Genomic DNA, 25924 nt, shown 5'->3' with positions numbered 1-25924 from the left:
ACTGGGCTGGAGGGGTGATGGGCGTTTGGTACTTCCTGCAGCCATACCTGAGAGATAAGATAGACTCCAGCAGGAAAGGAGAAGGGCAGCCTGACCACTGGGCTGGGTTGCGGAGGGTTAGGGAGCAGAGAGGGGTTAAGATGCCTGGGGAGGGGTCAGCAGAGATATCAGATATCCTGGGCACCTAGGGACAATGAGGCTTCGGGGAGGCAGAACTAACGAACAGGGACGGTCTGGGGCCTATTCCAAGGAGGTGGCTGCAGAGGTGTTGCTGGCGCGCTCCCAAACACGGTAATCTCGGCTTTAGAGCCCTGGACCGCTGTCCCCGGGCGCGCACGGGCTTTGAAGACGCGTGTGTCCCGAGGGTGGACGGCTTTTAGCCCCGCGCCCAGGCCGGTCCCAGGGGTCTGGCTCGACTTCTCCCCGCCACCGGGTGCACGCGGACGACGACAGTGGCAAATGGGTGTGTTTGGGGGGGCTCCCCCGGGGCGTCGACGACCTGCGCCCCTGCCACCCCGGGGCTGCTCCCTACTTAACCTCTCGCTCACGGGCGTCAGCCGGGAGTTGGGGCGGGGGGCTGGCGGCGGAGAGGGGGCCGGCGGAGGAGAGCGACGCGGCCCCAAGTTTATGCTAATCCGCGCAGAGCCCGCCTCCCGCCTCCCCTCGGCGGCCCCAGGCGCGAGCAGCGCCGGCCACTCGGCGGGACGCAGCCGCCTCGAAGCGCCAGGCGCCCGGGCCAGCGAGCTCCGGGGGCCGCGACCTGCGGCGGGACCCGGACAGGCGAGCGGCGGGGCGGCGGGCGGACACCCGGCGGGGGCCCCGCGCGGGGCCAGGTGGAGACCCCGGGGGCCGCGATGGGCCGCCGCCGCCTGCCGGTCTGGCTGTGCGCCGTGGCGGCGCTGCTCTCGGGGGCGCAGGCCAAGGGCACCCCGCTCCTCGCGCGGCCCGCGCCGCCGGGTGCTTCCCGCTACAGCCTCTACACGACGGGATGGCGCCCGCGGCTGCGCCCGGGGCCGCACAAGTAAGCGCGGGCCGCGCCGCGGGCGGGAAGCGGGAGGGCTGGGCCCCGGGCGGCGCTCCCACCTGCCCCGGGCCGCGCGCGCGGGGGCGCAGGGCACCCCAGGGCGAGCCCCCGCCCGGCCGGGCTCCCCACGCTCCGGGGGGCTGCGGGGCTGGTGAAGGAAAATAAGCCGAGGGGGCCTGGCGCGGCGGCTGGGGTCCTGGCAGTGCCCGCGGAAACCTTTCCAGCGAAGTAACATTTTCCAGCTGCGCTCTGTGCAGACTCCGGGCGCAGCGGACCAGGTGGAGGGAGCGGAGGGAGGGCGGACGGTCCGCGGGAGCACGCAGGGCCACCCCCATCCCGCGCCGGGGCCTCTCCTCTCTCCCGCTGCCCGGCCAGGTAGGAGATGGAGCCTTGCGCCCTGCGGCTCGCCCCCTGCCGCGGTCAGCCTGGACCCGCGCAGCCCTGGAGGAGCCCCCATGTGGCTGGGCCGCAGAGCTGGTCAGGGAGCCCCTGGGTCCTGGGCCTGCGTTGTGGCTCCAGAGCTCTATGGGGTCCAGGCCGCAGGTGGTTGGCGTCTGCCAGGCAGCGGCCTCCCCAGCCACAGCGTCTGGTCTTGAGTAGTTTCAGGTGAGTTAGGGGCTCTGCCTGGGGAATGCTCGCTGAATGTGAGCCCCTGCTGAGTTTGAGCGCTATTATAGGAGGAGCACAGTCAGCCAGCCCACGGCTGACCCTCGGTAGGCCTGGGCACATTAGTGCCGGCTTCCTGGAGGAGGTGGTACGAAAAGTGATCTGAGAGCAGGGAACCAGGAGCTAAGGTAGGGGCGGGAAAACTCCAAGGTGGGATGTATTTCCCAGGAGTCAGTCAGGGGAGGAAAGATGCGAAGTGTGGCCTCACAGGCACCAAGTTGCAACCTCAGAAGCTTCAATGCCAAGATGAGGAGCGAAGAGCCAGTGAAGGAGTTGGAGAGGGATGGGGAGTGTGGCACGGGAAACCCAGGGTGGGCCTCTTCCCCAGGCCAGGGGGGTGGCTGCACCGGCGCCTGGTTCAGTATTGTACTTACATAGGCCAGTGACCAACCGGATGCGGAGGCTGGGATCAGAGAAACCAGCAGTGGGGCTGGACCCAGGCCCTGGGCCCTGGATCCCAGGAACAAGGAGGGGCACAGAAGGGAATTTCCTGGTGGGCCAGTGGTTAGGACTCGGTGCTCTCACTGCCCTAGCCCAGGTTTGATCCCTGGTTGGGGAACTACGATCCTCCAAGATGCTTCATGGGACAGGGAAAAAAAGAGGCAGAGAGATGAGAGTCTGGTCTCTTGCCAAAGCCCGCAGTGGGGGAGGGGACGAGGAGCAGCCTCAGGGGGCCTGGCACAGGCCAGGTATTCCAAGGATGCGCTTTCCCCTGCAGGGCCCTCTGTGCCTACGTTGTACACAGGAATGTGACCTGCGTCCTACAGGAGGGAGCGGAGAGCTACCTAAAGGCTGAATACCGGCAGTGCGGCTGGGGGCCCAAGTGCCCCGGGACAGTCACGTGAGTGCACCCCTGTCCCACCCACTCAGGATCCCAGGGCACAAGCTCCAGGCCTGCCTTCAGCGGAGGGCAGCAGCTGGCTCCACCACGGCTGCGACTCCTGGGACTCCAAAGGGCCTTCTCCTGTGCCCACACAGGCGGGCAGGCTCAGGCTGGAGCCCACAGAGGGTCCCGGGGAGCAGCAGCACAGGGCAGAGACGGGCGGGGACAGAGGAGAGCAGAGTCACACTGGCAATGGGTGACCCCAGAGGGGGCCCCTGGGCAGACCCAGGGAAGGTGGCGCTGACTGTGGAGAAGGCAGGCCAACGGTCAGAGGCTGGGAGCCCGAGATCTGGGGCTTCAGCCAGACAGGTGGGCCGAGGGCATGCCGCACGCAGGTGTGATGCACAGGTCTGTACTTGGAGACCTTCAAACGTGTGTCTGAAAACAAGCCTGTTTGCTCCCGTGTATCACTGGGTAAACAGGAGGGAGTCCCCGTGGGGAGCACTCCCTTGCATCCCTGGGCCTCTCCGCTGTGCTCAGCATCAGAGGTGCCCTGCTGCCAGCCTCCCGGGCCAGAGCCGAATTCTCGGAGCAGGCCAGGGTGGAGGGGATGGAACTAAGAGGCCCCCCAGGTATGGAGTGGCCCCCAGGCAGTGGGAAGGGCTGTCTGCCCCAGCTTCTGTGCCCTGCCTCTCACCTACCCAGAGGGGAGGGGCTGGGTTTTGTCAGAAGTTTTCATGGTGCCTCCAAAGCCAGAGTTGGAATTTCCGACGGCAGGGTGAACCAGAGGGGGTCCAAGTGGTCTGGGGTGTCTGGGGGCTAAATTCCCACTAGTCTTTGGCCCCAGCAAAACAGCATGGGGTGGGGCTTTGACCTGCCCCTTCCCTAGGGCAGCTCGGAGCCTCTGGAAGACCTGCTGCCATCCCTTTGCCCTGTTAGCACAGAAAAGGGGGAGATGCTGGTGGGGCAGTGAAGCTGGGAGATTTCCAGTCCTTCTGCCAGTGTCTTGAGAGTGGCCCTGGGTCCCAGCAGGGGGCAGGGTCCCCTGCCCACAGACACAAAACTCTGCCCTCTCCCGGCCCTGGCCCAGGTACCGCTCGGTGCTCAGACCCAGATACAAGGTGGGCTACAAGACGGTGACGGACCTCGCCTGGCGTTGTTGCCCTGGCCTTGCTGGAGAAGGCTGTCCCGAACACCTCACGGACCATGGGGCCACACCACCTCAGCCAGAGCCTGAGACCCAGAGTCCCTCGGGGCAGGTGGGCCCAGGCCCCAGACCCCTTCCTTCCAGTCGAGTGGCCCCAAGCCCCCACGGTGAGTCTGCCCACGGGGACACCCACCAAGGTGATCAGGCTTCTGGGGACTGACCCAGGCTGGTGGAGCCCAAGCCAAGCAGGGGAGGGAGCATCTCACTCTGGGCGTGAGGGTGAGCCCCCCAGATCCCTCCTGCCACAGCTGGGGGGGAGCCATGCCCAGCCATGCCCAGCAAGGCTTAGAACAGAAAATCTTTCAGGCGTCTGGGCCATAAGATAAGCTGAGTGAGCCAGGCCAGTGATGCTCCTGGGGTTCTCGCCTCCTCTTTCCCAGGAAGGAAAGGCCCAGGGCTGTTTGGTGAACGGCTGGAACGCCTGGAGGGTGACGTCCAGCGCCTGGCACAAGCATATGGTACCCTCAGCGGCCTGGTGGCCAGGCGTGAAGACCCCAGTAGGATGACTGGTGGGCCCAGGGCTCCTGCCGCCCCCGTGGGCTTTGGGGTCATCCCCGAGAGCTTTGTGAGCCCCCGAGACAGAGCTGGAAGACCGCTCAGCCCGCCGCTGGAGGAGATCCTGAGCAAGGTGACCGAGGTGAGCAACACACTCCGGACCAAGGTGCAGCTGCTGGACAAGGTGCACGGGCTGGCGCTCGGCCACGAGGCTCACCTGCAGCGGCTGCGGGAGGCGCCCCCGTCCCCCCTCACCTCCCTGGCGCTGCTGGATGAGTACGTGGACCGACGGCTGCACCGGCTCTGGGGCAGCCTGCTGGACGGCTTCGAGCAGAAGCTGCAGGGCGTCCAGAGCGCGTGCGACCTGCGCGTGCAGGAGGTGCAGCAGCAGTGTGAGGAGGGCCAGGCGGCCAGCCGGAGGCTGCACCAGAGCCTCGACGGCCGAGAGCTGGCCCTGCGCCGGGAACTCTCACAGCTGGGTACCCGGCTGCAAGGCCTGAGTGTGGCCAGCGGGGGCAGCTGCTGCGGGCAGCTGGCCTTCATCAGGGCCCGCGTGGACAGCCTCGAGAGGAACCTGCAGGCTGTGATCGAGGCCCACCGGGGCCACGGCGCCCCCAATGGGGATGACCTCACGCGGCTATCTGCCGCCATGCTCGAGGGGGGCATGGATGGGCTGCCAGAGGGCGTGGAGACCGCCAACGGGACAGGGGGTGGAGCCGGGGGCTGCTGTCTGGGGACGGAGGAGGGGGGCTGGGGCGCGCGCGGCTTCCACACCATGCTGGAAGAGCGCGTGCAGAGGCTGGAGGAACGCCTGGTGACGCTGGCCGGGGAGCTGAGCCACGACCGCGCCCCTCCAGGCAGGCCGGCTCGGCCCCTCGTGCAGACGGAGCTGGCCGTGCTGGAGCAGAGGCTGGTTTCGCTGGAGACCTCGTGTACCCCCGGCACCACCTCCGCTGTCCTGGACAAGCTCGGGGCCGAGGTGAAGGCCTGGCAGAGCCGGAGCGAGTCCCTTTTGCGCCAGGTGGCCAGTCACGCCATCCTGCTCCAGCAGCTCAATGGCACCGTGGCCGAGGTCCAGGGGCAGCTGGCGGAAGCGATGGGCAGCTCCCTCCAAGGCGAGATCACCCTGCTCAAGGTCAACCTGAACTCTGTGAGCAAGTCGCTCACGGGCCTCAGCGATTCCGTCAGCCAGTATTCCGATGCCTTCTTGGCCGCCAACACCTCCCTGGACGAGCGGGAACGCAAGGTGGAGGCCGAGGTCCATGCCATCCAGGAGCAGGTCAGCAGCCAAGGCTCGCGGCTTCAGGCTGATCACAGGCAGGTCCTGAGCCTGCGGGCGGAGCTGGAGCAGCTCAGGGCCAGCATGGCCGAGGTGGCTGGCGGGCTGAGCCGCTGCCAGGACACGGCCCAGGAGCTCCGGCACGCGGTGGGCCACTTCGATCAGAGGGTGGCCCAAGTGGAAGGTGCCTGCAGGAGGCTGGGCCTGCTGGCCGCGAGCCTGGACAGCTTGCCAGCTGAGTCGCTGGGGCCCAGGGAGGGCCTGTGGGACCATGTGGACCAGCTGAATCGCACGCTGGCCCAGCACGCCAAGGACATCGCCCGCCTCCGGGATGACCTGCTGCACTGCCGCGCCCAGCTGGCTGAGCGGGTGCGGCCAGGGCAGGCCAATTAGGTGGGCTGGCCGGGACCCAAACCCCCTCAGATCCTGCCAACCCTGGGAGCAGACCCTCCCTTCCCCCCCGCCTCACACACACCAGAACCCAGCCTTGCCCAGTGGTGTCTCCCAGCCTCCCCTGGCCAGCGTGGATGCCATTTCGGAAGGGCCTGAAGGAACAATCTTGGTCCAGCTTCACCTGACTGTCCAGGCACCAAAACCCGCATTTGGTGTTGCACCAGCTGGACAGTTCGGGATCACGGTCAAGGCTGGTACTTCATGCCTCAAGGCCGGGGTGGCCCTAAGAGACCTCACCATCTAGTCTGCAAAGTGTTCTGCAGACAGCCCAGCCGGCACCTGCGCACAGACCTCCAGGACCCTGCTCAGACCACAGTCTCTGCGGCTCCCTTGGCTCAGGGACGACAGCCCCAGGCCCGCGGAGGCTTCTGGCCTCTCTGTCCCTTTGGCTTCTCTTCTCGGCCATCTGGGCCCAGTTTCTTCAGGAAGGCGGTGCCTGTTGGCACGGTCTTCCTACCTGGCAGCTTCATGGATGCTGTTTCTGAACCAAGGACTAGAGGTTTCCACCGCCCGCCCCCTGGCTTCTTCAGGACAGAATGGAAACACAAGGACTCGGCGAGAGCACTCTTTATTCCTTCTGATCCTCCCCCAAGGTGAGGGCTTAGGCAGCTGTGTTTTCCTGGCGGAAAGGATGTTTGGAGGCCCCTCCCACTGTAATTTATCCTTTTTTTCCTTCCCTTCCCCAAAGATGTTTCTAGGGTACTCTGGTCCCTGCTTGGTCCCCTGCTTTCCATTTGGGGGAAAATCCACCCCCCGCCCCAGGTTAGAGCCTCCCTCTGGAGGGCAGCCCTCATGTACGTCATGGCCCGAATGAGGCCAGACCCTGGGCAGGAGGCCACGGCTGGAGAGCAAGGGCTCCAGGCCTAGTTTCCGACATCCTTGGAAAACCCCGGCCCTGCGTGGATGTTCACAACAGGGTGAGAAATTCAGGTATGACAACATGAGAACACAAGTGTTCGTCTGGCTCACATACCCCGCGGAGACCCATCCCTGCTGAGGCTTCTGGCCTCGGTTTCCCCACGGGGGCCTGGGTGCCCCCGTGGTAGCTCGCAGCCCCGCCTTCTGCGTTCCTGACATTTGGTGTTCTGCCCTCCACTTTGGTGCTAGGGGTGGTGGTCGGGGGGTGGGTAGGGCAGGCCTGGATTAAAGCTTTTAGCCTGTCTAAAGGTCCTTTCTTCCCCAAAGGCGGCGGGAGGGATGGCGGCAGAGGGGTGTTGGCCCTGCTTCCCACAGCCCCTCGGACAGAAACTCATGCAGCGGCTGTGTGGGTGGTGGAATGACCAGCAAGGGCTGGGGGTGGGGGGGCAGGCAGAGTCTTGGGCTGTGTCCTCAGTGGAGGTGCGGGGAGGGTCTGGGTATGTGGCATCTCCCTCCCCAGAGGCTGGGGGGGGGTCCCAGCACCTCTGGGGTCCGGATAGGCTGAGACACCAGGGCACCGGTGGGGCTCCATGGTAATATCTGGCTGGCTCCAGAGCTGTGGGAAGGGGCCGGGGCTATGGAGGATCTGGCTTCAGAGGGCACAGTGCAGGCTCCCCACAGAGGGTTGGAAGACAATTTCTTCCCTGGATGGTTAGCTGCCATCACCCCTCTCCTGGGCGTACAGGCCTCAAGCCTCAGAGGGGCCTCTCTCTCATCTCTGTCCTGTCAGGAGTTGAGTCCGGGTCCCGGGTGAGAAGGAAAGAGACATCAAGGGTGTAGAGAACCCTGCAAGGACCCAGTCATTTCCTGGCTACAGGGCAGGGCCATGCCGGGGCCTGAAGCAGCGGCCCCCTTGCCCCCTGACCGTAGCCCAGCTGGCCAAGACCCAGGGACAGGAGAGGCCAAGGCCAGCTCACAGCACCCCCCCCGCCCCCCACCTTCAGCGGGTTGGCCAAGCAGGCACCTGGCTTTCTGACCCACATGCCCTGGGACACAGTCAGTTCTGGGCTGGGCCATGGTCGGCGGGCAGCCGGAGGCAGGCTCAGGCCAAGGCATCAAGGTCCACGGGGGCCAGCGGCTCCCGCCAGTAGCAGAAGTTGCTGTATTCAGGGTGGGCCAGGTCTGTGCTGGGGCCGCGGGCCACGGGCGGGAAGAGGAGTTCGACCACCTCGCTGAGCCGCTCGTACCTGCGGGCAGAGATGCAGGTAGAGATGTAGGTCTCCATGACAGCAGGTGGAGACCTTGTGTTCTGCCTGGGAGCCCTGGACCCGGGGCTGGGGCGGGGATGGAGGGTGGTCCCCAGGGGTGGGTAGGTAGGTGGCACTGGGCCCCGGGGAGAGGGCCGGGGCGTGGGGGCACGTGGCAGGGCCTCACGTGGACTTGTGGTTCTTCATCAGCTCCTGGCTGAGCTCTCCCCGGGGGTTGACCGTGAAGATGCGGCAGGCAGGCAGGCCGACCTGCCGGTAGGCAGTGACATCCTACAGGGAATAAGGAGGGGTCAGGGGGCCAGGAGGGGTGGAGCCAATGGCTCAGTGCCCCCCCACCCGGCTCCCCGAGGAGGGGACACTCACATTGGGCCTGTTCCCAAAGGCGGCATAGAAGGGCTGTTCCTGGGGCAGAAAGAGCTGCTGGACATCACTCAGGCAGGCGATCTTGAACACCTCTGGCTTCCTCTCTATCACCTCCCTGTGGCAGCCGGGGGCCGTGGGCAGGGAGGGGGTTAGCGCGCCACCGGATGCACAGGGTCAGGGGACGCTGCAGGGCCTGACCCAGCGGATGCCCGAGCGAGGCCCGCGCTGGCGGTGGGCCTGCACACCTCCCAGCCCCGCCCCGCCCCGCCCCAGTGATGGGCTTGCGTCCCACCGGGCGGTTACCTGTGCAGGGCGGAGAAGAGGCTGCTGGGGGACAGCAGGATGGGGCCCTTGGGGAGGCCGCAGCCCGCCTCGCTCACCCACTGCAGGTACCCCTTGGTGAGGTTGGCCATGCCGATGGCCCGTGCCGAGCAGTAGAGGAACTTGTACCCGTTTCTGGGGGTGAGACGCAGAATCAAAAAGACCGGCCGAACCCACCTCCCCTTCGGGGCTTCGATCAGCTTAAGCGCAACCCTGGCGCCTCTGCCGGGCGGGGCTTAGGATGGCAGCTGAGCGAGGCCGGGGAGGGAGAAGGAACACCACAGAGAACCGAGGTCCATATAGACCCAGGCCAGTCTGTAGTCTATAGCAGGAAGGCCGGCAGCTAGACTCAGGCCCCGACCCCGGCCCCACCGGACGAGCCTTTCACAGAACTGAGGGCCAGCAGGTCTCCCCCACTCCAGGGACCTGCCCGGGGACCTTCTCCTCCGCTGTGGACCCCCAAGCCTGGCTTCCGGGGGTGGAGGCCAGGGGGCCTCAGGCATCCTGTCATTGCCTCCCCGGGGCCCCGCCCAGCCCAGGCACTCACAGGTGTATTTTGTGGTAGAGACTGGTGATGCCCTGATGTGTCCAGTCTTTCCCCAGTTGGGGCAGAATGTGGCCCAGCGCGTCCGACCTAGACCCACAGAGTAAGTACCCGGTTACTCGGAGACAGTCCCACCTGGCCCTCCCCCTCGGTGCGTGTAACCCAGAGGGCCCCCACCCCCACCCCCTGGATAGCCCACTGGGAGGGCGGGCCTCTCTGCCGCCCCCTCCCCGAGCACAGAGGGAGGCCAGGCCCCGGGCCCTCCTGGCCCACGGCTGACCCCTGCCTCACTTGGTGATGGTGCCGTCGATGTCGGAGATGACCACCTTGTCGTCCCACTTCCACAGGTAGATGGTGGCCCTGCAGCGGCAGGTGCCCTGGTACTGGGTGGTCACACTGAAGACCACATCGTTGGCACCTTCTTGCAGGTTCAGGCGCCGCTGGGGTGGGACACGGGGGAGGGGGGCCGTGGCTCAGCCAGGCGCTGTCCTTCCACCACCCACCCACCCTCCCACCCCCACACCGTGGCCATGCCTCTCCACAGGCCTCTTTCTCCTGTTCCTCCCAACTCAAGAACCTTCCTGAATGCATCAGAGTCAGCCATGTGGGCAGAAGGTGGCCACAAGGAGGACGCGAGGGGCTGCTGGTGGGGCCTGTATAGCGCCGGGCCCGGGAGCTTTGAGACGAAGCTCATGGACCAAGCCTGGCCCGTGACCCCCGTCCAGGTTTCTCAGGTCAGCCTTGGGGCTGACACTGCTCTGGGCGGAGACACCCCATTCCGCAGAGGGGGCCCTGAGGGGATCTTCCCCGGCAGCCCCCTCCCTGAGGCTAGGGCACCTGTGACATCTCCCCCGGGGGCAGCTCCCAGCCACAGCTTGTGACCTGGCTGATCCCCGAGCTGGGTGTGCACCCCTGGGAACCACAAAGATGGCAAGCTACTCTGTACCAGGCTGGCCAGACACTCCCGGGCACCTCCTTGGCCAGAGTCACACTTGGGAAGAAAACATTCTTGTTACAGGAGCCACAGTGATTCCAGGGTGTGACTTGGGGGCCTGGGGTTGCCAGAATCTGAGAGGCTATCATCAGCATTTGATTTCCTGTAGCTTCCAAAGGCAGACCCAGGGCCAGCCAACCCACTACAGGGACTTTTTTTTTAAATTGCTCTTGGTTCCACTGCAGGGTATGGGGGATATTAGTTCCCCTACCAGGGATCAAACCTGTGCCTCCTGCATTGGAAATGCAAAGCCTTAACCCCTGGACCACCACCAGGGAAGTCCCTACAGGTAGACATTTTAAGATTCCATACGTAAGAGGGGGCTTTTCTAGCCAGAGTGTCCACCAAAGAATGGGCTTGTCTTTCCCCCGCCTTTGTCCGGCGGTGGGAAGCAGTCCTGGCTGAGATGCCCCGCGAGGTGGCTGCGCAGAATGGTGTTGCTAACCCACCAGTTTCTTGTCCTTTTGGGGAGGTCAAGGCCAAGCCCCCACTTGGCTTGAAAAGGGACATTTTCAGAGTTTTCTGTCTGTCACTTGGGGTGTCTTTACCTCTCATATTTCCCTAATAAACTCAACTTAAAAAAAAAAAAAAGGGCTGGCATGTGAAGAAGTGGCACCGAGAGGCGTCCCCGCAGGAGGTATGCAGGGGCCGGCAGGGTGGCAGCCACTGGGGATGGATTCCGGGCTTTGGCGAACACAAGCTGTTTCGCAGTCGGACCCTGAGGGCCCCGGGAACACAGTTCTTGCAGCCCTGCCACCCCCACACCTGCACACACTTACGATCTGACTGGAGGAGAGGCGGAGGGACTTCTTGTAGGCAGGGGCGTGGGCTGGGGGCGAGGGGGGCGGGGAGGGGGCCTCCAGGATGACGGGGCTGTCCAGGGTGTCATCCTCACTGCTCAGGGCTTCTGTCTTCTCCCTGCGGGTGGATCAGCTTTCAAGCCACTTCCCCCAGGCCAGGCCTTCCCTCCCGTAGGTGCCCACCCCTCACCCAGGTCACAGGGAGCCTGCTGCATGTCCCTGCACCTCTAGGGACCCCTCCCTCTAGAGGCCGCCCATTTAGGGGGTGGTGGGAGGCAGCAGGACGCAGGCCAGGGGGGTCTCCACCCAGAAAGGTGACTCCACAGAGCCGGAGCCGAGACGCAGGGCGCCCAGCCCCCAGGGTGCTCTCCATGGTCAGGACGCTGGTACCTGCTTCGGAGACGGTGAACTGAGAACTCCGTCCTGGCCAATCCCACCTGCGGCAGCAGCAGTCAGCCCATCCTCGATAACCGTCCCCCCACCCAGCCTTGGACACTCTGGGCCGCTTCAGACATGAGAAAAGGAAGTAAGATCAGCTGGCCCCTGGGGGAGAGGGGATGCCCTACTCCTTCATAAGGTAGCCTCTTGTCCGGGCTGGGAGTCTGGGTACCCCTTCCAGCTCTGCCACTCCCTGGCTGTGAGACCTTTGGTGTATGTGGGTTTTCCCATCTGTGAAATGGGGACATGTCTCAGGAAAAAGAAGGGGTGTAGAAGTGATTGCAGAATGACAAAGACCCATGGCAGGGGAGGGGTGCTGGCTGCATCCGCCCCTCACGGCCATCGTCCCGAGCTCCTGCTTCAGCTGCAGACCCCCAGCCACGAGATCCGACTTACCCCTGCTGCTCCCGTGCTGTGGTTTTCTCCCTCTGGGCGCTGCACTGTGGGGGAAATATCCATCTAGTGAATCCCTTTCCACTGCCCATGTGGGGCCTGCCTGGGACCATGATCACCCACCTCCTTGGCCGGGAAATCCCTGCGTCGCCAGGAAAACCACCACCGGCCTCCCTTCCGGGGCATCTTCTCCTTCTCCAGCTTGTCCATGGTGCTCTGCGGGCAGAGGAAGGCCACTGGCGTTTTCTCCTGCCCCACACAAACCCACCTTACCTTGCCCTTGGGGCCCCCATGAACCCAGAGTCTGGGGCTGACCCTAGAGCAAGGGGCTATCAACATGTGCAGGCTAAAGAAGCCTACTCACCCCCATCTTAGGATTTTGAGCAATGACTCTAGGAGATGAGCGTGGGAGAACAAAGGCCACTTCTGCCCGCCTCCACCCCACCCCAGCTACAGCTGATCCCCCAGCTCTAGCCCAGCTTTGGCCTGCCCTCCAGATCTCAGGAATCAAGATCTACTACTACCAGCTCTACTCTAGTGGCTGAAGGCAGTGCTTTGGGAGTTTCTCAAGATCTGGTTCTCCCTGCATGATGCCAACAAGTGGCGGCAGGGACAGTCTCTAGCCAGTACCACCCACACACCCTCCAAGACCAACATGGGCAATTCCTAAGGTCAGTGATCTATCCCCTGAGCAGCCTCCTTCTCTGCACACATGACCATCATTGTCTGGTGGGGACAGAATGACCCTGTGAAAAACCCTGATTATGTTTGTGCTAGGTAATCCCAGGGAGAGCTCAGCCCAGGCCCACCTAGGAGACTTATCAGCTTCCTGCAAATACAGAATGGAGAACCCAAGTCAGGAGGACAAGAGCCAGGGTGTCCACCTGGGCAGGGAAGAGGCTGGGGCTTCCCAGGTGCCACGAGTGGTAAAGAACCGGCCCGCCAATACAGGAGACGTAAGAGATATGGGTTCGATCCCTGGGTCGGGGAGATCCCCTGGAGGAGGGCATGACAACCCACTCCAGTATTCTTGCCTGGAGAATCCCAGGGACAGAGGAGCCTGGTGGGTTATAGTCCCTGGGGTTGCGCAGAGTCGGACACAGCTAAAGTGACTTAGTGCCCACCACTTGGGCTGGTGGAGTTTCTCCTAAGTTTGTCTGGGTTAAGGTGAGAAGAGCCAAGTGGGGGGGCTGGGGGAGACCCTCTCCCTTCCCACAGGCTCTGGGGTCCCAGCTTAGACCTACAGCCAACCAGAGGACAGAGCTGAGTGGCACCAATGGGAGGCACCAGCTGTCAACATCAGGTCCTTTGGGCAAGCCTAACCAAGCTAATAAGGATGGGTCAGACAGGGTGGGGCCCTGGCAGAGGGGCAGAAGGGGTGGGTGCAGGTCAGCCCTGTGCAGGGTGGAAGTTCTGGGAGGGACTACAGAGGCTGGACCTTCCACCTCTGAGCACCCACACAGGCTCTTCCCCACCCCTTGCTTACTCACCCTTCAGACCTCAGCAAACCCCCTGCTGGAGGCTCTCAAAGCACCCCAGACAGTTCCTTCCTGCTTCTCACAGTTGAACTGTATACTCATTTGACTGAGTCTCTGGTTAAGTATCTCCCTAATGAGGGCGTGACTCTCCCTGGTCCGGGCCTGGCACATACTCAACAGGTACTCAACGACTGTGTGCTGATAAAGCAACACCCCAAGCCCAGCCTGGAGAGGGTCTCTGGGAAAGGTGAGGGCTGGGACCTCCACCTCCCAAGACTGTCTCTCAGATCCAAAAGGCTCCTGCTGAAGGCACGTCCTTGTTGCCTCTGGTTTGCCCTGAATTCCTCTGAAGTCTAAATCCATTCCGGATGGACTTAGCCATGGCAGGAAGCCAGGGAAAGTGGGGGTGCTTCATCTACACCACCTAGGGCAAAGCTTCAGGGAGCCTGGGTCTCTCCTCCCAGAGTGAGTCCTGCCGCCCATCAGCCCCAGGCCCATCTCTGCCCACCCTCCCCTTCCTTGCCAAGGGTATGGCCACTTTCCCCAGGAGATCCGGGAGGTGCTCTAACCATTACCTTGGGCAAGTTTTTCTGAAAGGCTTGCAGGGACAGGATCATGGGGGCAGCTACAGCCCAGTTATAATGCCTGCAGAGACAGATGGGGTGTCAGGGCCGTGGAGGGAGGGCTGACCCAGCGGCCCAGTCCCAGTACGCACTGCTTATTGATCTTCACCACCAGGTTCGGGTCGTCCAGCAGGCCGGGGTTTCGGGCGAGGTCCTGGTAGGAGACCATGTGCTGGTTGAACTTCTCTGGGCACAGAGGCAGAAAGCGAGAGGTGAGGCTGACGTCCCGTGTGACCCACTGTCCCCACCCCTCCTGGCTGCCCCATCTCTGCCCCTGGGGCCTCCTGCAGCTCAACCAGAGCAGGGCTCCTGGCTCCCCGGGGCTCTGGCATCTGCTGGTCCCACCCCAGGCCGTCCTGGAGTCACAGCTCGGCGTCACTCAGCATTGGCTTCAGGGGGTCTTGGGGACGCCCAGCATTTGCTGGCCGAGGGTGGGCTCCATGAAGCCTCACACACGCCTCCGCTGCCCACCCTTGAGGGTCTTCCCTCCCTTCTCCCGTGCCCTGGGCTCAGTGACAGTCCTCGGGAGGGCAGGACCACTGCTGAGCATACCCGCTGAGACGTCCCTGCCATCGGCCAGGCCCCCACAGAGGGACAGCACCACAGTGCCTGCTGTGTCCGCAGCGGGCTCTGGCTCCTGCTCAGGGTTGCAGTCCCCCAGCGGCTTCACGCTGTCAGGAGCACTCCACTTCCTGGCCCCCAGCCCACCGCTGCTGGGGACGAAAGGACCAACAGGGACATGAACAGAAGGAGGAGGCAGGGGGGAGGGCCTGGCCCCTGTGAGCCGACCCCTGGCCCTATGGGCCTCGATCCCAAGACACCCAGGAGTCCAGAACCCAGGCACCTCTGGGGGAAGTAAAGGGCTGCATTCTCAGAGTCCAGGGAGGGCAGGTCATCCAGGTAGATGTCACTGGGGCCCAGGTGCTGGCTTCTCTTCAGGGAACCTGGCAGGAGAGGAGGGGGCATCTGTCCGCCTAACCCAGCCGAGGTGGGCTCTTGGGCGCACTCTGCGTCCCCTACCCCTGAGCACCACAAGGTGGCGCTGTCCGGCCCAGGCCTTAACCGGCTGCAAGGCTAGGAAGGTCCCAGGTCTGCACTGTGCAGTTCGGTAGCTGCTGGCCACACAAGGCCGTGGGGTATACTTCAATGTGGCGTGATGAAGAAACGGAATTTTAAGTCTTATTTTTTTTTTTTTGGCCGCACTACAGGGCATGTGGGATCTTAGTTCCCCAAACAGGGACTGAGTCTTTGCCCTCTGCAGTGGAAGTGGGGACCGCCAGGGAAGTCCTCCAAGTGTCACTTAATTTTAATTAATTTTAACTTGGGGGTTCCCTGGCGGCTCAGACGGTAAAGAATCAGCCTGCAGTGCAGGAGACTACGGTTCAATCCCTGGGTCAGGAAGAGCCCCTGGAGAAGGGAATGGGTTACCCACTCCAGTATTCTTGCCTGGAGAACCCCATGGACAGAGGAGCCCGGCGGCTTACAGTCCACGGGGCTGCAAAGAGTTGGACACGACTGAGCGACTGACACTTTCACTTTTAATTTTAAATAGCCACATGTGGCCAGGGACTACCCATGTGGACAGTTCAGGAGTCAATTTCCCCTCTCAACACCCTCCCTGGCCTCGTTTAAGATATACCATCTGCCTCGGTTCCTAGACACAAAACCTCTCTCCCTCCTCATCACCATGCTGTTCCCTCTGCCTAGAATTCTCTTCCCCTGGTCCTTACTTGGCTGGATCTTTATGGCCTACGTCTCAGCTCAGGCATCACCCGCTCAGAGAGGCCTTTCCTGGTCCCATGATTTAAATAGCCCCGGTCCCAGCCAATGATTCTATCTGGTATGTGCCACGTTACACTCCCCTTGGTTTACGCCTGTGTCATCTGTCTGCTCCACGGGACTGAGAATCCCACGAGGAGGGCTGGGCCACACACAGCGCACACAGTAGGTGCTTAAATGTGCTTGAAGCCCCGGAGTCCACCCAGGGGATAACCTGAGGCCAGGGAAGCAGTGGGAGGGGTCTGGCCATCACTCACCTTTCCTCTGGGACACCCCCTCTGGCTTGCGGGTGTGAGCGGGGTCTTCTAAAGCAGCCCAGCTCCAGGATTTGGATGGAGGACGGGGGCCCGCGTCCCCCGAACTCTGAGTCTTGGTTTCCTCCCTCTCAGGGGCAGAGAGAGGGGAACCCGCCAGAGCAGGCACCTCCGTGTCAGGCTGAAGAAGGTCAGTGCCAGCCCCTGTCTTCAGGGTTGGGGGTCCTGGAGGGTCCACGCTAATCACAGAGGCGGAGGGGGTGCTGGGCGCCCCCTTAGGCGGAGAGGCTGTCCTGGAGTTGGCATCAGCGACCACCGAGGACTCGGGCCATTCAGCTTTGCCCACCTTCAATCCAACGGAGGGATGATGGGGACGGGGCAGGGCCTGCTGCCCACACCCCGCAAGGCCTCAGGCAGGTGGGCCAAGTCTCAGTCACTCCAGTCCTGACCTGCAGGGGCCATGGAGCCCCTAAGAGGTAAGGCTGGGGAGCTGACACAGGGGGGACTCACCTTCGGCAGCCTCCCCCAGGCCCACTGCATGTGGGACTCCGCTCTCAGGGGGCTGGGTTCGGGGCTCCGCAGTTCCAGCTCCGAGTCACTCTTGGGAGATGTTAGCTCACCTGGCGAGAGGCTGCAGGAAACAAGAACTCAGGACCCCCAAGGCAGCAGGCCGCCCCCCGCCACCCTCTCCAGCCTGGGAACATTTTTTTTTTTGCAACATGTATCTATACCTGTGTTGGATCTAGAATATATAAATATATAAAGAACTCCTGCAAATCAACAATAAGAAGGCAATCCAATTTAAGAAAAGAAAAAACAACAATGGGCAAAGTCGTGACTTCTTTTTTTTGGCTGTGTGCCATGTGAGATCTTACTTCCCCAACCAGGGATTGAACCCACACTCCCTGCGTTGTCTGTACGGAGTCTTAACCACTAGGGCACCAGGGAAGTCCCAGGTTGTGACTTCTTAATGGGTTTAGCGGTTCCATTAAGGGTGTGAAAAGGCTTTAGAACTCAAGGGGGTGATGGTTATACAACATCGTGAGTATACTAAATGCCACTGAGTTGTGTCCCTTAAAATGGCTGATGATGAGTTAGTCACTCAGTCGTGTCCGACCCCATGTACTTTAGCCCGCCAGGCTCCTCTGTCCATGGGATTCTCCAGGCAAGAGTACTAGAGTGGGTAGCCATTCCCTTCTCCAGGGGATCTTCCTGACCCAGAGATCGAATCCGGGTCTCCTGCATTGCAGGCAGATTCTTTACCATCTGAGCCACCAGGGAATTATTTTAAATGGTTTAAAATGGTACATTTTACGTGTTTTTTCTTTTCAACTTTTTGGCCGCACCGTGCAGCAGGTGGGTTCCTACGTCCCCAACCAGGGATCAAACCTGTGCCCCCAGCCTTGGAAGTGTGGAGTCTTAACTACTAGACCACCAGGGAAGTCCTACGTGTATTTTACTGCAATAAAAAAATGGGCAAGACGGTTGAATACCAACACTTTACACAAAAGATATACAGGATGGTAAATGCAGTAAGTATGTTCTGTGTCATTATTCATCAGCAAAATGTACATGGAGACCCCTCTGAGGCCTCGGCTTTGAGTCTCTGCCTGTAGCCCACCTCTGAGACCTCGGCTTTGAGTCTCTGCCTGTAGCCCACCTGACGCTCACCTGGCCTGGGGGTGCCACTCGCCGTCAGAGTAGGGGTAGATGTCTTTGGGCTCCGGTGAGGACTCCCCTTCCTGCTGGATGCTGCTGAGGGGGCCACAGGGAAATAAACGGTCCCTGACAGGACAGGTACCCTGGGCAGGGCGTGGAAGCCTGGACATCACTGAGGAAGTAAAGCAACTAAAGCCCAGAGAGGCCAGGGACCTGGCCCAGGGTCACACAGCATCGGCAGAGGAAACAGCTTGAACCCCCGGTGGCGTGCCCACACCCTCAGCCCCCGACATACCCCGGGGGCTCCGGCCTCGGCTTTTCCAGCAGGGATGGCTCACTCTCAGCGCCTGCCTCCAGCTCCTCTGAACTAGAATCGGCGGCCGCCGTGTCCTCCTTCCGCTTGGTCTTCCTCCTGCGCCGTTTCTTCTTCCGCCCGGTGGGGACCATGCCCGCGATGCTGGCGTCAGGCTCGCTGGTGGTGCCCAGCGGGGAGTCCGAAGGGAACCCCGCCAGGCCCCCCCAAGGGATGGGTGACGTGCACAGGCGGGGAGGCACGTCTTCCTGTGGAGCAGACCAAGGCTGAGGGGGAGGGAAAACAGGCCTGGAGGCTGCACAGGGGCGGCGGGAGCATGGCCTTGTGCCTTTGCTGGCCTCAGAGCTCCCTCACGGAGACAGAGCAGCCCCAGTCCCAGGGGTGCAAGCTCTCCTGAAAGCCCACCGCAACCACACGGTCGAGAGGAACCTGGGCACCGGCCTCTCATCTGCCCTGCCCACACCTACCACAGCAGACACCCACTTCCCCTCTGAGACTCAGCCAGGTGTCACCTCCTCCAGGAAGCTTGCCCTGACTTTCCTCAGTCTCCGTTGCAACCCCCTTCACCGCCTTGGCCAAGTGGTTCCTTCATCTGTTGTTCACAGGTCTGTCTCCCAGGCTAGTCTGGGAACCTTCTTTTCAGGCAGGGGTCACCCCTCATCGAAGTCCACTGCAGTGTCCAGCACATAGCAGGGGCTCAACTGAAGTTTGCCAGATACTTTAAACACCTCCGCTGGCTGCTGCTGGGCCCTGCCTCCCTTCTGCAAACGCCCCTCTGCTCCTCCCTTGCCCCCACATGTCCGTGTCCCAGCTGCCCCCAGCTGGCACCAGACCTGGAACAAGCCGTCATCTTATGCTGTCCAGTCCTGGCCACTGCTCAGCACCCTCTTCCTCTCCAAGGCTGCCCAGGGAGGGCCTCCTTCCCACCCTTCAGGGGCCCAGCTCAAGTGTCCTCTTCTGAGAACTTTCCCAGAAGTAGCATCAGCCCTTCCAACCCCCAACCACATCCCTCCCCCTACTCTCTTTTCCTCCCTATCCCCCCATCCCCATCCCTCCTCCCATCCCCATCCTTCCCCCCTCCCCCATCCCTCCCCATCCCCCACCCCACCCCTTCTCATCCCCTATCCCTCCTCCTCCCCCATCCCTCCCCATCCCCCCATCCCCCATCCCTCCCCAGGCTCCACCAGCACATCCTGATGCCCCTGCCTCAGACCCTCCCCAATGGTGGGGGAAGGTCCTCCCCACAGTGGGGACAGTGACAAATCCCCAGGCCCCGCCCAGAGGGGACACCAGTGAAGATGCACTCACCTCATCGCTCTCCAGCTCCTGGACGAAGAAGGCCTCCCCACTGTCCCCCAGCTTCATGTGCAGGTCCACGGGCTCCCCATTGATCTCGATGTCCACCTGTAACGGGGCGTGGTGGGGCGGGGGTCCCCGCTGTCATCCTCCACTCCCACCTCCAGCCCACTGGCCTCCAGGCTGGTCCTGGGGACACAGGCTGCCTGCTGCCCCAGCACACTGCACTTTCTTGGTCTCTCTCTTCCCTCCCCCAACTTGGGACACCCCCTGCTCCCCATTCTGAGGGCCTCTGCTCACCATCTCAATATTCTTGTTTATGCCTTGGTTTCTGTGTTCCTCTCTCTCCCACAGCCCATCAGCACAAGGACATGATTTTTTTTTTTTTTTAATTTTTTGGCCGCCCCATGTGGCATGTGGGATCTTAGTTCCCTGACCAGGGATTGAACCCACGTCCCTGCACTGGAAGGATGGCGTCTTAACTGCTGGACCATCAGGGAAGTCCCAGAACATGATCCATCTTGTCACTGGTTGTCCCCAACACCCAGGAGAGCACCCAAACAGTTGTGCATGACACAAACACCCTTTCCTGGGCACTCTCTAGAGTGTGTTATATAGACTATCTCATTTAATCTTCACAACCACCCCTGGCCATAGCTCCCATCATCATCCCCACTTTACCGATGAGGAAAATGAGGCTCAGAGGGGTTAAGTAATTTTCTGGGAAGTAGCCAAGTTAGGCTATGAACCCAGAAAGTCTGAGACTACAACCCAAGCCCTTAACCAGTCAGCTACACTATCTCCCGAAAGGTTAAACTCTCCTACTAGGATTTGGAAAAGTCACCCCATTGTGAAGGGGGTCTGGGCTCACCAGACCAGAACTCGGTGTTAATAAAAATCTGTCATGTTCACCTGAGCCCCGTGAATACGGAGCCGGTCTCCTAGGGGCAAGGAACTAACTTTGAGTAACTTCCCCCACCTCTCCCCAGTGAGCTCCGAGTTCATCATCAGGGAGGTGGGAATGTACCCATTCACACAGGTGAAGTGACTTACCGGGAACACAAAGGTAAGGTCTTAGGAAGCTGGAGCCGGTCTGATGGCCCCAGAATGGAAGCCTGCTCTGATATGCTGCTTCCAGGGGAAAACAGGGGCCCTTCTGGACCCGAAGCCGCAATCCAACCCCAGGAAAATACAAAAGAAGGGAAGCCTGCCCGGAGGACGCATCGCCACCCCAGGGAGGTCTGGGTCCTGTCCTGGGACCATGGTGGCCATCCTGGCTCCCAGAGCCCCCACCCCCCTCCCCCCGGGGCCCCTCTCCTGGACAAAACTCACCACCTTCTCCCGCGAGCGCAGGACGCCCAGCTTGCCAAAGCGCACGTGGAAGGGCGAGCATCGGAAGGAGCCGTCCACCTGCCTCACCACCAGCACATCGATGCCCCCGCTCAGCGTGGCCGGGTTCAGGCCCCGGTAGAGGCCCTTCACCGTGCCGAACACAGTCTCCGCCAGCTGCCCCATGTAGTTCATGGCTGTGCCGGTGAAAAAGTGGAGGCGCTGGGCCCACCGCCCCTCTGGGGGAGGCCCCGCAGCCTGACCCCCCGCCCGGGACCTACCTCAGGCTTCCGGTGTGTGGTCCTGGTGGTCCTCGGATTGCCTCCGCAGATGGGCAGCCCTGATGAGCTGGGAGGTGCGCCTGAAGACGTGGGTTCTGATCCCAGTCGGCCGTGGGGCCCCCTCCCTTCTCCAAGTGCGATGCTCACTTCTGTCAAATCGGGGCACCGGGTAAGGCCATCCAGGGCGCCGCGAGCCTCTAAATGCCATGAGTAATCATGACCACAGTGCTCAGTGGCGGGGCTCCTGTCGCCTTTATGACAACCTGCCAGGCCGGCCGAGCGGGTCATTATCCCTGATTACAGACAAGCCAGGCCGAGGCTCAGGGAGGCGGAGTGACTTGTCCACGATCTCACCACTCGTCAGGAGCGGAGCCAGGCTTCGCTCCCAGGCCTGGGTGATTACAGAGCCCTTGGTGTGAACCCCTGGGATGGCCTGACTGTGGGGGCAGGGAGAGGGCAGGCACCCCACGTTAGGGTACAGTGAGGGGCCAGCCTCATGGCAGATCAGGCCCAGGGCCCCCAGGGGTGGAGGTAACCCTGGTACCCAAGGCTTTGCTCAGTTCTCAGATGCTTGCAGTAAGGCATCCCCCACAGCTGGGCCCAAACTACAAAATTTAAAGCCCAAACTCCCAAATCCTTCCCAGTTTCCCTGGGACATGTGGGAAGCCCGTTCACAGCCACAACCTGATCCCAGAGTCTCTAAGTCATAGTTCTCAGCCGTGATCCCAGTCCTCAGACCCACATTCAGGCTTGGGCCGGCCCCTGGCCCATCACAGCTGTTCCTTCTTCTCCCAGCTAAACCGGTCCCTCCGGCTCTCACACCAGGCAAAGCTGGGTCAGCCAGAGGCAGGAGCCGTAGCAGCTGCGGAGAAGAGCCAGGGCCATGATGAGAGCAACCTCCACACTGGCCGGGTGCCTGCCCCGCCAGCTTCAGCCTATCACCCCTTCCCTGCTGGCCAATGGCAGTGGGCTATACCCTTCTGGCTGCCGGGACCCAAACCATCCCACCTTCACAGGGCACTTCCCTCTGATCCTGCATCCTCCAGGCAGACCTGCCATGCGAGATCACCCGTCAAACAAGCCAAGTGACTTATCTGAACCCTATGAAGCTAGCAGGCCATAGATGAGGGGGGAGGGACTGATGATTCATATCCTGGTTTCCTGATTCCATACCATGGTTCCTTCCCCTCCGTGGTCCCCAAACCACGCCACAGTCATCTACAAAGAGGGCCACCCTCTCTGCACAGCCCTGTAATGCCTCACCAAGATCCCAAATGTGCGGCTCCAGGGCCCAGCATCACCTGGGAGCTGGTTAGAAACAGAGAGCTTCACGAACATAAGGTCCCATGAGAATTGCTAAAGTGAAAAATTGGGATAAAAATGAAATTCTTTGGACCCCTAAAATGTCACTCAAATTGAACACATCTTTTACCTGCAAGGCACACCTGCTGTGTGGTAGGTGAAAACTCCCACTTTGGTTTCTCCATTCTTAACACTGGAGTACGAATATGGGAGACCCACTGATAAAGAGAGACATGTAGTGGGCAGGGCTTTAGATCACTGAGCCCAGGAAAAGCAGAGAAGACTCCAGAAGCTTCTAGGAATATAAAGGAGCAAGCATCAGGCTCCCTGGTGGCCAAGAGTCCAGCAGTTAAGAATCCTGCATTGTCACCTGGCAATGCAGGGGCACGGGTTCGATCCCTGGTCCGGGAAGATTTCACATGCTGTGCAGCAACTAAGCCCATGCATCACAATGACTGAGTCAGCGCTCTAGAGCCTGGGAGCTGCAACCACTTGCACCCTAGAGCCTGGGCACTGCAACGAGAGAAGCCACCGCTATGAGAAGCCCACGCACCGCAATGAAGAGTACAGCCCGCTCAAAACTAGAGAAAGCCTTCGCAGCAGGGAAGACCCAGCACAGCCAAAAATACATAAATAAGTATATAAAAAAATTTTTTTTAAAAAAGGAGCACGCAGCAGAGGGGGGACAACGTTCTGCCCCCCAGGAGTGGGGGCAACGTTCTGCCCTGCACAGAGCAGAAGAGCTGGTGGTGGGTGGGCGCGGAGGGGTGGAGGAGACAGGCTCAGCTCCACCTGCTACTGGGTTTCTCAACTTCACCACCGCTGCTGTTTGGGGCTGGGATAATTCTTTGTTGTGGGATTGGCGGGCGGCTTGTAAGACGTTTAGCAGCATTCCTGGTCTACCCACTAGATGCCAAGTGGCACCCTCCCTCCTGACAACCAAACTGTCTCCAAACTTTGTCAAATGTCCCCTGGGGGACAAAACTGCCCCCAGCTGAGAGCCACTGAGATAGGAGAAAGCTGAGTGGCAGAGGGGGCACCTGGGTCCTACTCTGATCCACTTGTGGGATATGGTCTGGCAAGTAACTTGCTGGCCTCAGTTTCCCCTTCTATGAAACTCAGCCTGGATTTCTTAGACCTTCCCAGCTCTAATGTCATGGGAGCCTAGAATTCATTCCTCTCCTTGCTCCCCTGCTCACGAGTGGATGTCCCACCTCTGTCTGCTCAGCATTTTGGAGGGGAGGGGGAGAGTCTTGTGAGTCAAACCCTGCGCTCCCTCCCCTCTACCGGCACCCATTCCTGAAGACACCTCCTGTCTCCGGGACCAGCTCTGCCTCCTTGGTCTGCTCTGGATGGAGGAGAGCTCTGCTTGGCTCCCCTATACTCCCCTTTACTCCCAAACTCACAGGTCTAAAACCAAATATGTCCCCTTCCCCTGGGAACTTGGTCAGCTGAATTCCTCTAAGGACTCATGGCTACCCTTCCCTCCCAAGGCCTCTGAATCCTATTCCTCAATTTCCTGCTCATCTGCCCCCCGCCTTTCCTGCTGTCCTAGATCAAGGCTTTATGGCCAATGCCCAGATCCTGGGGGGCAGCAGGCAGTGTGGTTAAGGCACCAGACTGTCTCTCTGACCCCTACTAGCTGTGACCCTGGGCAGGTCACTTCATCTCTCTGAGCCTCAGCTGCAGCCTCCTAAATGGGAATAACACAGGGATGCCCGAGTAACTCATGACATAATTGGTATAAAGCAGTGGCAGGCACTGAATGCCCACCCATGCCACCTATCAGTTGCAGCATTGTTTTTGGAATCGTGACAGTCGTCACTCACTCAGGCTGGTGCTGAGGGCAGGACAGGTCAGACTCCAATGCACGGCCCCTGCCCTGAGTTGACAGTTCAGACTTAACTTGGCATTCAAGGCCCTGTACAATGGTGGCCTCGCTGTTTGCTCCAGGCAGGCCTCCCGGGGTGCCCAGGCTTCAGAGTCCACAAACATTTACACGCCACCCCACCCCACCAGGCCTGCATAGAACCCCACCACAGGGAAGGCAGAACAAGCTGCCCTGGATGTCAGCCCTCAGCCTTTCTGGGCTCCCAGATTCAGGGATGCTGGCGTGTAGTGCTCTGTCTAGGACCAGAGAGTGTTGCAGGGTCAGCCCTGTCCAGCTGTGCAAGAGAGACAGCTCCACCCAGGATCCCTAGCTGCCTTCACAGCTGCTTCCTCTGACTTGCCCAGTCTCAGGGCCGGCGGGGCAAGGTCAGACCTTGTCTTGCAACTGAGGACACTCAGAGAGGGTGGGTGTCTTCCCCAGCATCACACAGTCTGCCTGAGGGGTGAAGCTGGGGGGGTGGGGGTGGGGAGGGGTTGGTGGTGCTGAAACTTTTCCCCAGAGAGGTTTTTATATCTCATTCTCTCCCGATTCCCCATTCTGGATGTCCCGGGACCCTGGAGGCGCTGAGTCGGGGAGAGGGATGAAGTGAGGCCCAGCTCCACCACCCTGGAGTTCCCTTCGGATATCTGGAGAGGGACTCGGGCGCGGGATCGGGAAGGAATGAGGGTCAGATGGCAGGGCAGATGGGCGGGGCGCCGGGTGGGGCGGGGGACGGGGACCTCATCTCCGGCCCTGGTTGGGCCCTACCTGGGGAGCTGCCCACTGGACTCCGGGTTCCCGGAGCCGCCGCTTCTACCTGAGGGTACAGGGTCAGCAGGTAAGTGTCTCCGGCCCCGCAATCCCTAGGCACTTCCGGCTCCTCTAGGACTGGGCGAGATCCCGGTTCCGCCCCTTCCACGAGCTAAGGGCTGCCTCTGCAGGTCCCAATCCGTCTAGACTCCACCCACCAGGGAGGCCCGCCCCACCCGGTCCCCACGCCCAAGGGCGCCCTTTCACCTACAGTGTCCGGGGCGGGGCCGAACTCCAGGCCCCGCCCCCGGACTCAGTCCGTCCCGCCCCCGGACTCCAGTCCGTCCCGCCCCCAGAGCTCCATCCCGCCCCGCCCCCGGACTCAGTCCGCTCCGCCCCCGAGCTCCAGTCCGCTCCGCCCCCGAGCTCCATCCCGCCCCGCCCCCGGACTCCAGTCCGCCCCGCCCCCAGAGCTCCAGGCCCGGCTCCCGGGCTCCAGTCCACCCCCGCTCCCCCGGGCTCCAGCCCGCCCCGCCCCCCGAGTTCCAAGCCCCGCCCCCGGGCCCCCAGCCCGCCCCGCCCCGCCCCGCGCCCTAGAGCTCCCCGAGGGACCATCCCCGTGGCCCGCCACCACCGCAGCCCCGGGAACGGCGGAAAAGCCAGGACTTTGGAATCGAGCCGACGTAAGCCTGCCTGGCTTTGCTCCTAGCTCGCTGTGCGACTTTGGTAAATTCTTTTCCCCATCTGACCCCACTTTCTGCTTTATGGGGATAGGGCCCCCGCCCTTGCAGGATTTTCGAGATGACCTGAAATGACTTTGTGAAGCATAGGGCGCTCTAAAGTCCCCTCTTAGGGGCAGCTTGGACTTCCTAATCCCACCTCCAACATCCCCCGCAACCCTCCTCAAAGGCTGTATCGGACCCTCGTATTATTCACTCACATGGCCCACAGCTATAATTTCATATTCGCTTGAATTTGATGATTATGGTCTGTCTCTTGGAATTCCGTGAGAGCAGGTCGCGTTCATGCTTACACCCCAGCGTCCAGTTCAGTCCTGAAATACA

The 25924-nt window shown here is 61.5% G+C and overlaps 2 protein-coding genes across 14 annotated transcripts; one reads left to right on the top strand and one right to left on the bottom strand.

Annotated features, from left to right (window-relative positions):
* Positions 1-7109, top strand: EMILIN3 (elastin microfibril interfacer 3). 2 transcript variants are annotated; one of them, XM_043884141.1, is made up of 4 exons: positions 1-291; positions 2409-2531; positions 3604-3827; positions 4101-7109. In XM_043884141.1, exons 1-4 carry the CDS (start codon positions 194-196, stop codon positions 5885-5887), a joined length of 2232 nt encoding a protein of 743 aa, XP_043740076.1. In that variant the 5' UTR covers positions 1-193; the 3' UTR covers positions 5888-7109. The 2 variants fall into 2 exon arrangements, with proteins under 2 accessions (XP_043740076.1, XP_043740075.1); XM_043884140.1 differs by lacking the exon at positions 1-291 and adding an exon at positions 305-1021.
* On the bottom strand, positions 6500-25924 carry LPIN3 (lipin 3). 12 transcript variants are annotated; one of them, XM_043884131.1, is made up of 21 exons: positions 25801-25924; positions 20939-21087; positions 20661-20854; positions 19341-19436; positions 18015-18280; positions 17732-17881; positions 16571-16691; positions 16064-16406; positions 14872-14971; positions 14580-14740; positions 14120-14213; positions 13980-14049; positions 12050-12142; positions 11930-11973; positions 11075-11213; positions 9593-9741; positions 9305-9391; positions 8740-8892; positions 8437-8551; positions 8240-8343; positions 6500-8052 (listed from the first exon to the last, which is right to left on the bottom strand). In XM_043884131.1, exons 3-21 carry the CDS (start codon positions 20850-20852, stop codon positions 7908-7910), a joined length of 2622 nt encoding a protein of 873 aa, XP_043740066.1. In that variant the 5' UTR covers positions 20853-20854; positions 20939-21087; positions 25801-25924; the 3' UTR covers positions 6500-7907. The 12 variants fall into 12 exon arrangements, with proteins under 12 accessions (XP_043740066.1, XP_043740065.1, XP_043740064.1 ...); XM_043884130.1 differs by having other exon boundaries at positions 20939-21135; positions 25801-25822; XM_043884129.1 differs by lacking the exon at positions 25801-25924 and adding an exon at positions 24928-25072.

This window comes from Cervus elaphus, chromosome 23 (genome assembly GCF_910594005.1).
Source record: "Cervus elaphus chromosome 23, mCerEla1.1, whole genome shotgun sequence".
Taxonomy (NCBI): domain Eukaryota; kingdom Metazoa; phylum Chordata; class Mammalia; order Artiodactyla; family Cervidae; genus Cervus; species Cervus elaphus.
Note: the sequence above shows the minus strand (reverse complement) of the source record. Positions and strands in the feature narration are given on the sequence as shown.